This window comes from Diabrotica virgifera, chromosome 6, assembly GCF_917563875.1.
Source record: "Diabrotica virgifera virgifera chromosome 6, PGI_DIABVI_V3a".
NCBI classification, from domain to species: domain Eukaryota; kingdom Metazoa; phylum Arthropoda; class Insecta; order Coleoptera; family Chrysomelidae; genus Diabrotica; species Diabrotica virgifera.
In genome coordinates this window covers 234,266,935-234,283,103 of record NC_065448.1, presented here as the reverse complement: position 1 = coordinate 234,283,103, position 16,169 = coordinate 234,266,935, and the positions used below count along the sequence as shown (strand labels likewise).

The 16,169-nt window shown below is 33.8% G+C and overlaps 1 protein-coding gene across 4 annotated transcripts in view; it reads right to left on the bottom strand.

The window, feature by feature from the left end:
• Nucleotides 1-16,169, bottom strand: part of LOC126887302 (chondroitin sulfate N-acetylgalactosaminyltransferase 2) — a 1,014,890-nt gene that overhangs the window by 43,532 nt on the left and 955,189 nt on the right. For all 4 annotated transcript variants that reach the window (XM_050654726.1, XM_050654727.1, XM_050654725.1 and 1 more), the window contains 2 exons: nucleotides 15,474-15,804; nucleotides 9,075-9,797 (listed from right to left, as the gene is read on the bottom strand). In XM_050654726.1, the coding sequence (XP_050510683.1) occupies nucleotides 9,075-9,797; nucleotides 15,474-15,804 (1,054 nt within the window). The remainder of the gene's footprint in view (nucleotides 1-9,074; nucleotides 9,798-15,473; nucleotides 15,805-16,169) is intronic.

The following is a 16,169-nucleotide window of genomic DNA, read 5'->3' as shown; positions in this document are numbered from 1 at the left end:
GAGGTTTAGACCAAAAATTAAAAAAGAAATTTTCTATTTATAAATTTTCGATTCGATTCCAGCAATAAAATTGCTGGTATAGTTAGTTCGCTAAACTCAGACACAACTGGCTAGTGATTTTAGTAAGTAATTTTGCCAATTTGGTAAAATTTGCAAAAAAATAATTACAAAATAGTTAATAATTACTAAATAGTTAGTAATTTTGCCAATTCTTTTTGCCAATTTTGGCAAAATTGGCCAAAAACAAAAAAATTACGGACTAAAATCACTAGCCATTTGTGTCTGAGTTTAGAGAACCGACTATAAATAGCTTTTCCTCGTATTTTGCTAATTAGCCCAGAGTAAATATTAAAAAAACCCTGTGTGATATGGTCCATTTCATTCTCTTTATTAGTGATTAATTATAGAAACATTATATCGTCGGCAAAACAATTTTGGCCAGATCTGGTGGGTTTAAGATGTGAGATATATATTTTTAGAAGATCAGTGTACATTACCTACTCATAAAGAGAAATAATATTTCGTTATAAAAAAATTAAACATCCGACTGAGTAGCAAATGGGGTACAATTTTTTTGCATCATTAATAAGAGAAACGCAAAACCCTCGCTAGAGCTAATAATGTCATCCAGCTTTAACATTTCGGCAAATACGTAAAAAGCCGTCCCCTACCTTCGCAATTTTCCAGCCATAATCCGCACAACAACTAACAAACAAACATAAACGAAGCCTTTCAGTGGATTCCTCACTGTTTTTTAAGCTGAACTCTACCATCAAAACGAGAATTTTGCAATGTTTTGTTTACGAAACATCGATCGAATCATTTCACTGCCGAAACATTTTCTATGACAATTCAACGGTTGGAAAAAATAAAAATCAGGGATAGGAGGGACTAATGCCGCGTGCGGTTGGTACACGTGATTTCAAAACGGTGTGCAAATATTTTTCAGCGGAATAATTTATCAGCTACAGAAAATACATTTTTGTTTGCGAAATAAGCCGCTAACAATAATAAATTATACAATTTTAGGATTTGTCCCAAATTTTTCAGTAGATATTTAAAAATTTAGTAAAAATTATAAATCATCCAAAATAATATTAATAATGTTAATAATGTAAAATACGGTTTCGTTTTGATTTAAATTTGTCTCCTACCATCCCCCGATGGTACTATTTCTAGGTCTACCCGTTGTCAAGGAGGCTCTACAGAAGACAAATTTACACCAACACGTCCGTAGTTTCTCGGTATAAAATAAACTATTTATACCGCAGTATGATTAGAACGCCCTCCAACGGAGAATAAGTGAAATGAATGTCGACTCGATTCAAGTTCTCTGTTTAACCCAGGTATGACAACACCAAAAGGCACCGTTAGGAAAATATTCCAATTTACGGTTGAGATAACCTATATGAATCGAGTCTTTGTACTCTAACAACGGGTAGGCCTAGAAATAGCACTATCGGGGAATGGCAGAAGACAAATTTAAATCAAAACGAAACCGTAGATTTTCTATTTTACTAATGCCATACTCTGTATTAGAGTACAAAAACTCGATTCATACAGGTTCTCTGAACCGTAAATTGGAATATTTTCCTAACAGTGCTTTTTGGTGTTGTCATACCTGGGTTAAACAGAGAACTTGAATCGAGTCGACATTCATTTCATTAATAATTATATATCAAGCCAGCCTAATAAAGAGGAAGGCCACCATATATAAATAACACTAACTACTATATTAAGGATTTCTACAGTTTTTAATGTATTTCTTCACTCAACCGTTCTTTCTGTTTTGCCATTACCCTTCCTGCAGATTTATTCTTTCCTTTGCGTCATCCAATTCATCTCTGAAAGATCTTCGGGGTGTATCTCTCTTCCTTCTAAATAAAAATAGACGATTTCGTATTGATTTAATTTCAGTCTTCTTACAATGCTCTGACACGTGTTTATAGGTCTAACCGTTATCAAAGAGGCTTTGCCAGAAGACTGGATTCAACCAAAACAAACCGACTAGTAAGTAAATATATGTATACTAAATATTATACTTGGAGTAGGGTTAGAACGACCGCTAACGGAGAAAGATGAAATGAAATGTGTGTCGACGACGATTCGAGTAAACTGTTTCTTCTTCTTCATGTGCCACAACTAGCGTAGATTGGAAATCATCATGGCTACTGCTACTTTGTTACATATACAATAACGAGCTAGAGTCTCTATTCGGAAAAGAAAATCTAGTCAGACATATAAAGGCTAATAGACTCAGATGGGCAGGGCATGTGATACGCAGTAACGACAATCGCCTTATAAACAATGTGTTCTGGGAAAGGCCAGATGGAAGAAGATCTGTTGGGCGGCCTAGAAAAAGGTGGAAAGATGCAGTCAAAGAAGATCTAGAGAAAATGGGAGTGCGACAATGGGAATTAGTGACACAGGACCGACAAACATGAAAGGCAATAGTAAACGCGGGAAAGACTCACGAAGGGTTGTAGCGCCATTGATGATGATGACTGCTACATTGTTAGCAGCGTGCCTAACTAGTTCAATGGAACTACACCCAAACCATTCACGTAGATTGCGAAGCCACGGTATTTTTCTTCTTCCCACACTTCTTTTGCCCTTAATTTTGCCCTACATGATATTTTTTAAAAGTTCGTACTTTTCACCCCTCATAATGTGCCCCAAGTATTCCATCTTTCTAGTTTTTATCTCATTTATAACTTCGTATCTTTTGTCTAAAGTTTGGAGTACTTGCGTGTTAGTGACGCGGTCCATCCTTGATATTTTGAGAATGCGCCTATAGCACCACATCTCGAATGCTTCGATGTTTTTTATGATCGACGGTTTTAGTGTCCAAGCCTCAACTCCATATAACAGGGTGGAAAAGACATAACACTGCAGCATTCGTATTCGTAACTTTATGTTGATATCACGATTGCAAAAGAGTGCGCTAAACTGTTTACCCAAGTATACAGGGTGTTTCATTAATAATTGTCCATATAGTAACTGCAGAAACCTTAACACAAAATACGAAGATTTAACCTAAAACTCTTTAATAAAATGTGGTTCCTTACTGAGTTACAGGGTGTTTTATTTAAAAATTTAAAAACTATTTTTGCTCAGCATTTTAAAACTATTCAACGTATCCTTTTCATACTTGGCAGGAAGTATAGCTACTGTACAAACTACTTAATTGTGTTAAACAAAAGTTTCTGGCTATTACCAGAGACGTACGACGGGAGACAGAGACAGGTTGATCCTTTGCAAATTCTACGCCACTGGCAGAATTGCTATTTTAGTTCAATTATTGGATTCTCCAATACTTTCTATGAAAATAATATACTCTTCATTCGTAACGATAAAGTCATTAGTTTTCGAGATCTTTGAAGTTAAACATGAAACGACACGGTTATTTTGATTAATGTATTGTGTCGCTTCATTTTTAATTTCAAATATCTCGAAAACTAATCATTTTATCGTTCCGAATGAAGAATATATTATTTACATAAAAAGTACTGGAAAATCAAAAAATTACACTAAAATAGCAATTTCGTCAGTGGCGTAGAATTTGGGAAGGGTCAACCAGCCACTATCCCCTATCGTACTCCTCTGGTAGTAGCTAGAAACGTTTATTTATCTTAATTTAGTAGGGTGTACAGTACCTACACTTTCTGCCAACTATGATAAGAATAAGCCAAATAGTTTTAAAAATACTGGGTATAAATAATTTTTAAATTTTAATCATATGAATCATATCATAAATTAATCAAAATAACTGTGCCGTTTCATATTTAACTTCAAATATCTCGAAAACTAATAACTTTATCGTTACCAATGAAGAATATATTATTTACGTAGAAGGTATTGGAGAATCTAAAAAGGGCACTAAAATAGTAATTCCTTCAGTGGCGTAGAATTTGAGAAGGGTCAACCATTCACTATCCCCTGTCGTACGCCTCTGGTAGTAGCTAGAAACGTTTGTTTATCATAGTTTAGTAGTTTGTATAGTACCTATACTTCCTCCCAAGTATAAAAAGGATACGTTGAATAGTTTTAAAATGCTGGGCAAAAATAGTTTTTAAATTTTTAGATAAAACACCCTGTAACTCAGTAAGGAACCACATTTTATTTAAGTGTTTTAGGTTAAATCTTCGTATTTTGTGCTAAGGTTTTTCCAGTTACTATATGGACAATTATTAATGAAACACCCTGTATACCATCAAGGCGATGATTCCCTTTTCCATTCTTATTTTTTAATACATTGGCTATGACCATGTTGAATAATAGAGATCAATAGAAAGAAAGAGAGAGAGAGAGAGAGAGAGAGAGAGAGAGAGAGAGAGAGAGAGAGAGAGAGAGAGATTATGATTGCCACGAAATAGTAAAGAATACTACTTTCATGGCGTTGTATTTCATCTTGAATCAACCATGAAATTAGGACTTATTTTTTTTCCTTTTCATTAAAGCTTTACATTGAAAAACGGTAAATACAGTGAAATTTTGTAATGTTAGAAGAAGATAACAAGCAAGCAAAAATGCAGTACAAAAAGTGATATTTCGAAATAGCACTACAAGAAACGAAACAACTAGGCCAAAACTCAATGGAAATAAATGCATGACTATTTATTTTTCAATAGCGGAGGCGAAAATAGAATGTTAGGTAGAGGATTTGTAGTAAACAAAAAGCTGAAAGATCTAATCGTTGACTTTAAACCAATATCAGAGAAAATATGCATACTAAGAATAAGAGCAAAATACCAAAAATAACATACATGCACCGAATGAAGAGAAAAACATAGACATCAAAGAAGACTTCAACAGTAAAATAGATACAGTATTCGAAAATATTCCCAAATACGATATAAAAATAGTACTAGGCGATGCTAATGCAAAAATAGGAAAAGAAGAAATATACACACCCACCATAGGAAAATATAGTCTGCATGAAACAACGAATGAAAATGGACACTTCTTACTAGATTTTGCAAAAGAAAGAAACATGATCGTTATGAGCACGTACTTTCAACACAAAAGAATATACCAAGGAACATGGAGATCACCAGATGGGAAAACCATAAACCAAATAGATCATGTGCTCGTCGAAAAGACATGGAAAAATGTATAAAGAACATAAGAACATATAGAGGACCAGATGCAGACACAGATCACTTTATAGTCGGAATACAACTGAAACAGGTTATACCAGTTCTTAGAAAAAAACAGAAAAAAAGGTACAAAGTAACTAAACCTATTAGACTACTGTCAGAAGAAGAACAAAGTAAATATAAAAGACTAGTCACTAGAGAACTGGAAAATATTACAGAAAATGGAAACATCGAACAAAAATGGACGCAAATAAAAGTATGTATGACCAAAGCAGCGCAACCCAGTAATAGAAAAATAAAAGATGGATACAAAGAATGGTCTGATAAAGAATGTAAAATAGAACTGGATGAAAGAAATAAGTTAAGACTCAAAGTGATGCAAGTGAAAACACGAGAGATGGAGATAAAATACAACGAACAAAAAAAACGAACTAAAAGAATCATATAAGAGCAAAGAAAAGAAAGTAGAACGAAGATAAATTGAAATGTATATAAAAGAAAACTATAAAACTGGAGACATCAGAAACTTATATCAAGGAGTAAAAAATGAGAAAAAGGGGTACCAAAGAAAACGTGCACCGAGAGAACAATTTCTTTTCTCCTAAAACACCGATTTCTTTGAGCAATATTTCTTAAAAGTTTACATATCCTCTTAAATTAAACATACCGGTTCACATATAAAGAAACGAGTTTTTTAAACACAACTCAATAATTTCTTACAGATAATTTCTTCAATACTAAGAAATGCATTAATGGTTACATTTAATTTTCTTATCCTAAAGTTTTTATTTCTTAAATTGAAAACTACAAATATTTTGCAGTATAAGAAATATAATGTTAAGTTAATCCATATTTATATTTGTGAACAAGAAATTTTCTTGCAATTAAATAAATATTTTAAACCACAAGAAGTAATTCTTCAGAAATACCCTCTGTAGTAACTGTGGTTATAAAATAAAAACTTTGTCATTAATGCCGAAATGTTACTTGCAAAGAGATTTTCTTCCACAAAAGAATTGCGCAGATTAACTATTTATGATTTAGTCGTCAGTGTTTGTCAAGATGGCGTGATATGTTCATGTTCATATAGATAGATTTTGGAGTTATTGGTGTTCTTTAACAATTTACGGATATTTTGAAGGTACGTACATATATAGGTATTAAATAAAAGTAAATTGAGTAATTTAAGATGTAATAATAATATTGTTGCGTATCCGAATGGTTAAAAAAGAAACATAATAGTATCTTTATATGCTTTTTAGGTATAATGATGAACGACTCTGAAATAAAGTGGCTTATTATTCTAACTGGGAAATATGCCACAATTTAAAGCTGGGACAGAATGATATAATATATAGCTTCAGAACAATATTAAGAAAGGAGTTATTAACCAACTGCGGGGCCTTCCAGAAATGGTAGAACTTCATACATGTAAGTACCTTTTTAAAAATGTATATACTTATGTATCAACTATAATAGGCTTCTTGAATGTATCGTCTTCTATAAAAATATACAATACAACGCTATATCAAACATGGCGGGTGCAACGCTGAGGATGTTTTCTGTTAATTTATTTGAGATAAAGAAATCAGTTAGTTAGTCTAAAAGAAATATATGTTTATGGTTAAGAAATGTTATTGCCGAAAACCGTGAATTAGTTAATATGTATTAAATGACTTAGATGTAAACTAATAATACTTTCCCGTAATTAAATTTCTTAATGATTAGGTATGCTGTCTCTTTTAGATTATAAAAATTAAGAAAATTACATATTATTATGTCTGCTTCAATGTTTTACATTGGTTGTATTTTCCCTCTTGTTTTAGCTAAACAATGTTTATTGTGTGACTTAATATTATACAGATAAATAATTAATATTTCATTAACAAAAAGAAAAGAATAAACAAAGATGTGTAGGTTAAATAATGCCATGTTTGAACTAAATATGATTGATTATTATTAGTATTAATAGTTCTTATGTGGGGCCGTGTATTTCTTTTTTTTTTGTATTTCCCAAATTTGTCAAAATAAATATCTATATCTTTATAAAAAAAAATTTATTAAAGTAAGTTTACTCTTTCTACATAACGATTTTGTTTTAGTGAATTGCTGATATACAAAGTGCTATTAACAAAAGAAGGAAAATTTGAGGAAGTTGGATTTGCCTCTCCATCCTTTTATTGTTGTGTAGAAGCCAGTGGTTTAAGAGTGGAGAAAATATTTGTATGTAATAACGTTTTATATCTTGTTTTATTAATAAATAATGATTTTACCTTAACACAATGATTTATTTCGCCGTATGTAATATCACTTTATTTTCAAGAAATATTAACTTAACTCTACATAAATATACATTTATCTCTGCGGAATATATTTCTTAACATTAAATACATTAATTATTAATAGTAAAATAATAATATTCCTTACTAAGAAGTATTATTGCTCAGAAAGAATAGTTTTGTTATGTGTAGAAAATATATTTTTATGACTAATAAAATTAATTAACATTAAGTGTAATTTCTTTCGGATAAATGGGTTTGAAGTTTGCCAGAAAGTGTTAGTTCAATCATGTTTAAGATATATTTCTTTGGCTGTGGTAGAATTTATTTGAAATATTTTAGAAAATTATATCTTACATACAAAATATATTTCTTAGGCAATATGCCAAGTCGATCTTTCTTAAATATTAATAAAGTTTCTTTATGTCAAGAATTTTTTTCTCTCGGTGTGTACACTACAAAAGTAAAAATGGAAGGAATTTAGTAAGCGACAAAGAAATATTGAACAGATGGAGAGCATACTTCTAAGAGCTTCTAAATGAAATTCCCATAACAGAATATGCAGAAGGAGAAGAAGAAGGACCGAATGAAAATATTGATCAAAAAGAAATGCAGGAAAGACCGCCTAATGAAAAAGAAATAAAAGAAATAATAGAGAAACTACAGAAAAACAAGAGCCCAGGTAAGGATGAAGTAACAGCTGAAATGTTTAAATATGGAGGACCAGTACTAATTAAGCATTTGAAAAAGCTAACAAAAGAAATTTGGGAACAAGAAAACATACCAAAAGAATGGACTGAAGCCACACTGTGTCCAATTCACAAAAAAGGCGACAAAAGTTTATGCCATAATTACAAGGGAATAGCCCTTCTAAACGTTGCATATAAAATACTTGCAGTACATATAAAAGACAAGATAACACAAAAGATAGATAATGACATAGGAGAATATCAATGTGGATTCAGAAGAGGACGCAGCACGGTGGATCAAATTTTCCTGCTGCGTGAGATACAAGCTGAAAGCTACGAATACGGGAAATCTACAATGGCCCTATCAATCGAATTTAAACAAGCTTTTAACAGAGTTAAACGAAAAGAAATATACAAAGCACTATGTGAAATTGGAATTAGTAAAAACTTAATAAAGATGGTAAAAGTTACACTCAAACAAACAGAGAACAGGGTTAAAATAAATGGAAAGGAAACAGATAAGTTTAAAGTCGGTGAAGGGGTACGACAAGGAGACCCACTGTCATCATTGTTGTTTAGTATCCTTCTTGAAATGGTCATCAGAGAAGCCGAAATTAACAGGACAGGACTTGTATACCAACGAACACAACAATACTTGGCATTCACTGATGACATAGTACTGATAGCCAGAAGCAAACAAGAATTAAAAGAAATACTAAAAAGACTAGAGGCGATAGGAAGAAAGAAAGGGATATACATAAACGAAGAACAGACTAAATATATGGAATGGACTAAACTATATATAATATGTTATCTTCTTCTAGCAATACAAAATATTGTTGTTAAGAAAAAAATTCAAAGTAAGTGATTCAAAAACGAACTACTAGAAAGAAATGGGTTAATAAAATCACTAATAAAGAGAATGATAATTAGTACACCCATTTTGTACTACGTACTTTATAATTTATAATTCTGATACCTGATAAGGAAATATTTGAAACACTTACCGATACTGACACGTCATCCCATATCCAAAGTCCCTCCAAAATCCAGTATCCCTCGAAATCACCAACTGGTCGTTTTCTGGAGGAACATCTCTACCTTGCAGCGTATACACTACGTGGGGATTGTACAAACTAAACACAACGGGGTAGTAGACTTTCTTGCCAGACTGAGTGTTCCACCGACACCTGTCCAGAAACCTGGCACTAAACACTACATCCACATCACACATAAACAGAAGAACGTCTTTGCTTGAGTCTTTGCTCTTCTCCAAGTCCCAGGTGCGTTCGGCCCCGACGCGAAGACCTTTACCCCTGGAGAATGTCTCGTTAAGGGCTAACAGTCTTAGGTTGTTTGGATTCCCTCCACTGTTCTTGGTCATCAGCACTCGCGACATGATAGATCTGGCTTCTGAAAGACCCTCTTCCCCGAAGTAAACTACTGTGAGGTGCACCCTACGATCATTCTTCAAACCTATCTTGACGAACTTATCCATGAAGCTCTGGAAAGTCGCCGTTCTGCCTGATAACGGGAGGATAATATGAATGAGTTCTTTTTCTTTTGGACCTGTCAGACTGACGGTATTGATAGTTTGTAGGGGAGCAAACGGTCGCATTATGATAACTTTTGTAAAACCCGACACTTTAGTCCTAAAATACAACTCGTACTGAGTCCCTGTTGTGGGTTCCACCCTGTATAGTCCCTCTAGGAAATCGTCCAGTGTGTACCTTAAAATAAAAATGTTTTGATAAGTATTTTGAAACATCTATCAACTTTTTTTTCGTAGTTTATATATAAAAAAATATTTCATTACCTTAAGAATGGTTAAAAAAATAGTGTGCATTAATTATGAGAAAGCATAATGCAGAGTAAATAGCACTTGACCAGGCAGTATTTGTGAAGGGCATAGGTACTAGAAACAAATCCTTAATATAAAAAACATCATAGAAATATCAGATCCAGATAGTTATAAGTTTTCTTGATTATACGTCGAACCCGCTTATTAGAGTACCGGTTATAGGAATATCCCGGTTTATGGAATACAAATTCGAGGTCCCGAAACGTTTCCATTTACTCCTTAATAAATTTATCCGTGTATTGGAATACGTAATAATAAAGCAATACCGCTAATTAAAATATTTTTGAGGTCAACGAATAAATTTTTACCTACAATTTCGAATTTCCTAAAAATTTAATCATGTCTTGTACTATGGTTTCTCACCAAGGGATTCGAAGGCCTGAAGTGCTGTTTTATTTATATTATTTGGGTTTGTCAGATAGGTAATAAATGTTTTATTGTATTGTTATGAGTACCAATTCAATGGTTTACCGACAAATTCAGTCGTAAAATAATTTCCTTTGTCTACAAACTATATATATTGCCACCCAGTTGCCTGTTATAAAATTTTTAAGAAACAGTTCGCCCATTATAATTGCTTGTAAAGTTATAAGACGTTTTCGGGGTGGCCAAACCATTGTACATTTTTTTTATTTTTATAATTCAGAGCAAGAAAATTGACTAGTATTTTATGTAACAAAAAACAAGCTACAATAACCGATTATTTTTCAAGACTAAATAAATAAGTTTCTTATTAAGTATATTATGTATTTTAATACGAAAATATTTACATAATCTATATATTGCATACATTTCATATTAATTACTGTATGCATCCACATAATATAATGTAATTAGGTTTTTTAATAAATACGTTACGCTATTGTAGTATTGACATAAAAAGAATGAAAACCATAACATACATATACATATTAACATAGTATGTACCTACTATTATTACGTATATTCGGTACACTTATTACGGATAGCCACCAATGATCGGTTATTAGAATATCCCGGTTATAAGAATATTTTTGCTTGGCAGGAAGGCTATTCCAATAAGCGGGTTCGACTGTATAAAGACCTTTGATAATGTCAAATGGAACAGCCTGTGGAGCATTTTGACGACAATGAGTGTAACTAAACACTTGACTCTGACGTCACATGACGGATGGCTATCTGACGAATGCTCATTAAAAAGAGGAAAGGCCGTACGCCAAGGATGCGTTTTATTTCTCTTATTATTTAACATTTACAGTAAGCGCCACCTTACTAGATACATAGGAACATTGAGCTATTACAGTCCTGGACCCTTCACTGTTTTAATGTTGCAAAATTGTAAAAGTTTGAAAGTATTGTAATATTCTTGGTGTTTGAATAAAGTTATTCTAATACTATTAATTAATGTATTTTTTGTATGGAAACACAATTATTTTAAATAATTTCTTGACAGTAACATGACAGGGATGAAAGTCACATCTGAGAACGGACCGGATTAGCCCATAAGCACAGCAATTAGGTACCTACCCATGTATCTAGTAGGGTATACGCTATGAGCTCGTAGGTAGACGGGATAATTAAAAATTCGCGAGCGCCAGTAGTGACAAGTCTGTAAGCTTTTACTGGAAATTTGACATAAATGTCAAAGTGATTAATTTAAAACATTGAAATTAAAAACATTAATAGGACATAATATTGGTTGGTCAAAGCTCTGGTGTATATTTTTACCTTAAATATACTTACGTTTTAAATACTGAATTTAAGTTTTTTTAATATTTCGTAATATTTAATTATAAATTAATCTAAGCGCCATGTACACAATAATTGTGAAAGTATCCGAAGTAAGAAATTAATATTTCATTAATAGAACGTTAAAATGAATAGCAAAATCTTTATAAAATCGATTACAATTTAATTATTTTTTAATTTGTAAATATTAAGCGATAACAATTAAATAATGAATTTAAAAATTAGCGGTGAAAGTTGCATTAGTAATCCGCTAGGAGCGACACCAGCGAAGCTCAAAGCGTATACGCTTACTGTTAACAGAGTTTATAATAAGCAGAACTTTCGATGGTTGGGAGGAGTAAAGCTAGGTGATATCTTGATAGCTAACTTGCGTTTCGAAGAGGACACTCATTACACTTCTAGTCTTTACTCCAGAAGAAATAACTAACTTTAAAAAAATTTGAGGTAGAAAGTGCTAAGTTTGGAATCGTGAATACAACAAAACCAAAATAATAGTTATCGATCACCAGCAATACTTTAGACAGACGAGATTTACGAATTATCATCAATCTGTATTGGAATCAAAAGGCCAATATAAAGATAGAAGAACAAGAGTCCGAGAATATTGATATAAAGAGAGGAGTAAGATAGGGTTGTGTTCTGTCGCCGCTACTTTTTTTTTTTTATCGTATGGCATAGATACAACAAGAACACATAATTTTAAAAAAAAGTATATAAAACACTACATGAAGTATCACAAACGAACATCTAATGTATTAATATACTGTAAAACATTTTCGGTCGCATTCAGGAACTCATCGAAAACTCCAGGGTATCGCCTTCGGGGGCATTCCTCAATAATGTGGCGGATGGTCTGCCGTTGCGCACCACAATCACACTCAGGAGTAAGGGCCTTTCCCCATCTATGCAAGCTGTCAGCACATCTACCGGTCCCTGTCCTTATTCTGTTCAGCGCCGTCCATGTATTGCGGGGCAGTTCAAAGCCTGGCGGTTTCTGATCGATACAGGCCATTTGGTGTGATTCCTGTGGTGAGTCGCTCTCCCATTGTCTTCTCCAAGCGTTGGTGAGGTCGAAATGTTCCTGATGTAGGGAGGTGGCCCTTAACAATGGGGGATATCTGGAGCGCAGTCTTTTCATTTCGATATCAAGCTTATCATGGTGGATGGGTAGTTGATGGTTAGCCTCGATTTTTCGATATTCTCTGAGAAGAGAATGACTTCTTCTTAGTTTAGGCGGTGGAATGTGACTCAGAATGGGAAGCCAATAGTTCGGTGTTGGTCGAATTGTACCTGAGATCATTCGCATTGTCTGGTTTAATTGGGTGTCAATGATCTTCGTGTGTTTGCTATTGAGCCATACCGGCGAAGCATATTCAGCCGCCGAGTATACGAGTCCGAGAGCGGATGATCTGAGTACGGAGGCTGAGGACCCCCATGTGGTGCCACATAGCTTTTGGATTATATTATTTCGCGTCTTCAGTTTTTCTGCCGTTCTTTGTAGGTGTTCCTTAAAACTTAAGGTTCTGTCAAGAGTCACTCCAAGATATTTTGGTGTTGAGTTATGAGCGAGTAGTCTGTTTTCAAAGTGAACGGAGTTAACTACTGTTTAACCTGTACAAGTGATGGAATCTCTATAAACGGAAGAATAGTAAATAACATAAGATTCGCTGATGACACCATTATAATGGCAGACACTCTGGAATCGCTACAAGAATTGCTAAATAGAATTAACGATTATTGCATTCGATACGGACTAAATATAAACAAGAAAAAAACTAAATTTATGATTGTCTCAAAAACAGAACATGGAAATGAAAGGTTAATGATAGAGCAAACCCAAATAGAAAAAGTTAAGACATACAAATATTTGGGAACCTGGGTTGATGACAAAAATGACCAAAGCAAAGAAATTAAAGTCCGAATTGAAACTGTAAGGCAATCATTTATAAAAATGAAGACACTGCTTAAAAACTACGACCTTCAGTTGCCTCTTAGATTAAGGGCTCTAAGATGCTACATATTTTCTATATTGCTATACAGAATAGAAGCTTGGACATTTAAGAGACAACACATAAGAAGAATAGAAGCGTTTGAAATGTGATGTTACAGAAGAATAGTGAAAATTCAGTGGGTTCAAAGAATTACCAATGTTGAAGTGCTACGACGTTTAAATAAGGAGTTAGAAATTATGAAAAGTATAAAACCTAGAGAACTGGAATATTTATGGTCACATTACCAAAGGAGAAAAAATAAGTTGCTGAGAATTATTATGCAAGGAAGGATCCACGGAAGAAGAGGCATCTCTTGGCTGAGGAACCTTAGAGAATGGCTTAACTGTAGTTCATTACAACTATTCATAGCAGCATGCAACAAAGTGACCATAGCCATTATGATATCCAACCTCAGAGGGAACTTTAATAAGAAGAAGAAGCAATACTTTCCTGAAACCCGAACTATTGCTGGATGCTAGGTAGTCTCCTCTATGATATATTTTGGAGCTCTAGTGAACAACAATTGTGAATCCGAAATTCGATGACGCATACAACTAGCAAGATAATGACTAGACTAAACGGAGGATGGCGTGATCATCACATTATCATGAGAAAAAAAGAAGAGACTCATTTCAAGACTGGTCTGTTTCATTTTTTACTAGACAATGCTTAGAAGCTTTTGAAATCTGGTCATGGAGACGGCTGCTTCGAATTACATGGACAAATGTATCGATCCTATATGAAACGGAACCCAACATATTTATTAATGTCTACTCTAGAATTTTAAATTGGTCATATCCATTGAATATATTACAAAATCGGACGGTTGGTAGTACAGGGAAGGTCTCAGAGTCAACACCAATGTTTTAGGTCTCCACAGTATGGGCAGAAGTTACGAAAAAGCTTTTAAACAAACAGAATACTGAGGCAGCATATGTAATAGATGACCAAGTGAAGAAATATCATGAATCAAACTATACGAGCTGCTGAAGATCAATGTTTAACCGAAACATATCTGCTAAGATATTAATGTATTAATTAATGTATTAACTGAAATGTTATTTGTATCCCGTATTACTACATTGATGTGAAACCAAGATAATGAAGGTTAATATGATGAACAAATTAGAAGCCTTCGAGATGAGGTCATATCGTAGAATGCTCAGAATATAATGGGATTAACGCATTTCAAACAGAGAAGTCTTAGACAGAGTAGGTCAAGGCGAAGTTGACTTGCTGAAGATGATAAAAGAAGAGAAAACTTGAATAAAATAAAAACGTATACCATTTTTATTCAGTTGCAATGCGAAGGCAAAACAATCTTACTTTTCGATTAGAATACGGAGCGCAGTCCAGTCCTCTGAATCGCGATTTTCGGCTCTTATTGGAGCCTCATCGGAGAGAACGTAGGCACTGTTCTCCATATCCTAAATGGCCAGCATCGAGAGTTCTTCCCACCCATTGCAACCGAAGTGAAGGTATTAGGTGACTAGCGTCATCTGGCAATTGACTGGCAAAACTTGAATACTTGAGACATGTAATGAGAGGTAGCAGATACTGAATACTGCAGTTAATACTCAATGGAAAGTTCGATAGAAAAAGAGGAATTGGTAGTAAGAAAGATTCATGGCTCCGAAAACTTTGTCAATGGACTGGCTTATCAGCAGATAAATTGTTACATGTCGCGTAAGATCGAGGACGATATCAGCAAATTGTCATGGAAGCTACCCAGGCCTAAAATTTGGAGAGCGTACTCAAAGAAGAAGAATATGATGAGATAATCATATCTTACGGAAAACAAAATATAAATCTGCATTACAACTTACCTCGACATTTTTTCCGTAACGTTCTTATTTAAAATCTCCAAGCCCTTCATTAACGCCTCTAGAAGATCCTTCCTTTTGTATCCTATGGGTTTCTCTACTACTCGTTTACCTAGGCCTAAATCGATTGGGTATACCCTGCTGTAAGTGAAATGATTGTATGGAATCAGTTCGTATTCGTTGTTGAGTGGCGTTCCACGGAAGATTTCAGCTTGCATGATCTGCTTTCGTATATAATTGGAGCATTCTGCGTTGGTGATTGTGGGGTTGGTGGAAGAGTTAAAGCTTATGGAAGAACTCGCCTGCCGAGGGGCTTGAAGACTGTTGGTTCCACCTGAAACAAAATTTTTTGTCTATTGTAGATGTATGTTTGATAGCACTGTTTATAATAATATTTATGAAATGTAGTTTTAAATATTATGTTATATGTGACTGAGCCACAATTGATGGTAATGATAGTTACATTTTTAACTACTGTTTCACGTTACCATTAACAGTCTGGAGATCGTTTTCAAAAAAAGATTATTTTGAACATTCTACGAGAATTCGGGCACCACGTTGGGCGCCAATTTTGCCGTGCTTACATTGACGATGAAATATTGAGTTCATTTTCAACATTCCAACATTGGACCAAAAAACAAATACAACACAACATCGCCGGAATTAACTTGGCGAGCGTGACATTTTTATGGGTTCTTG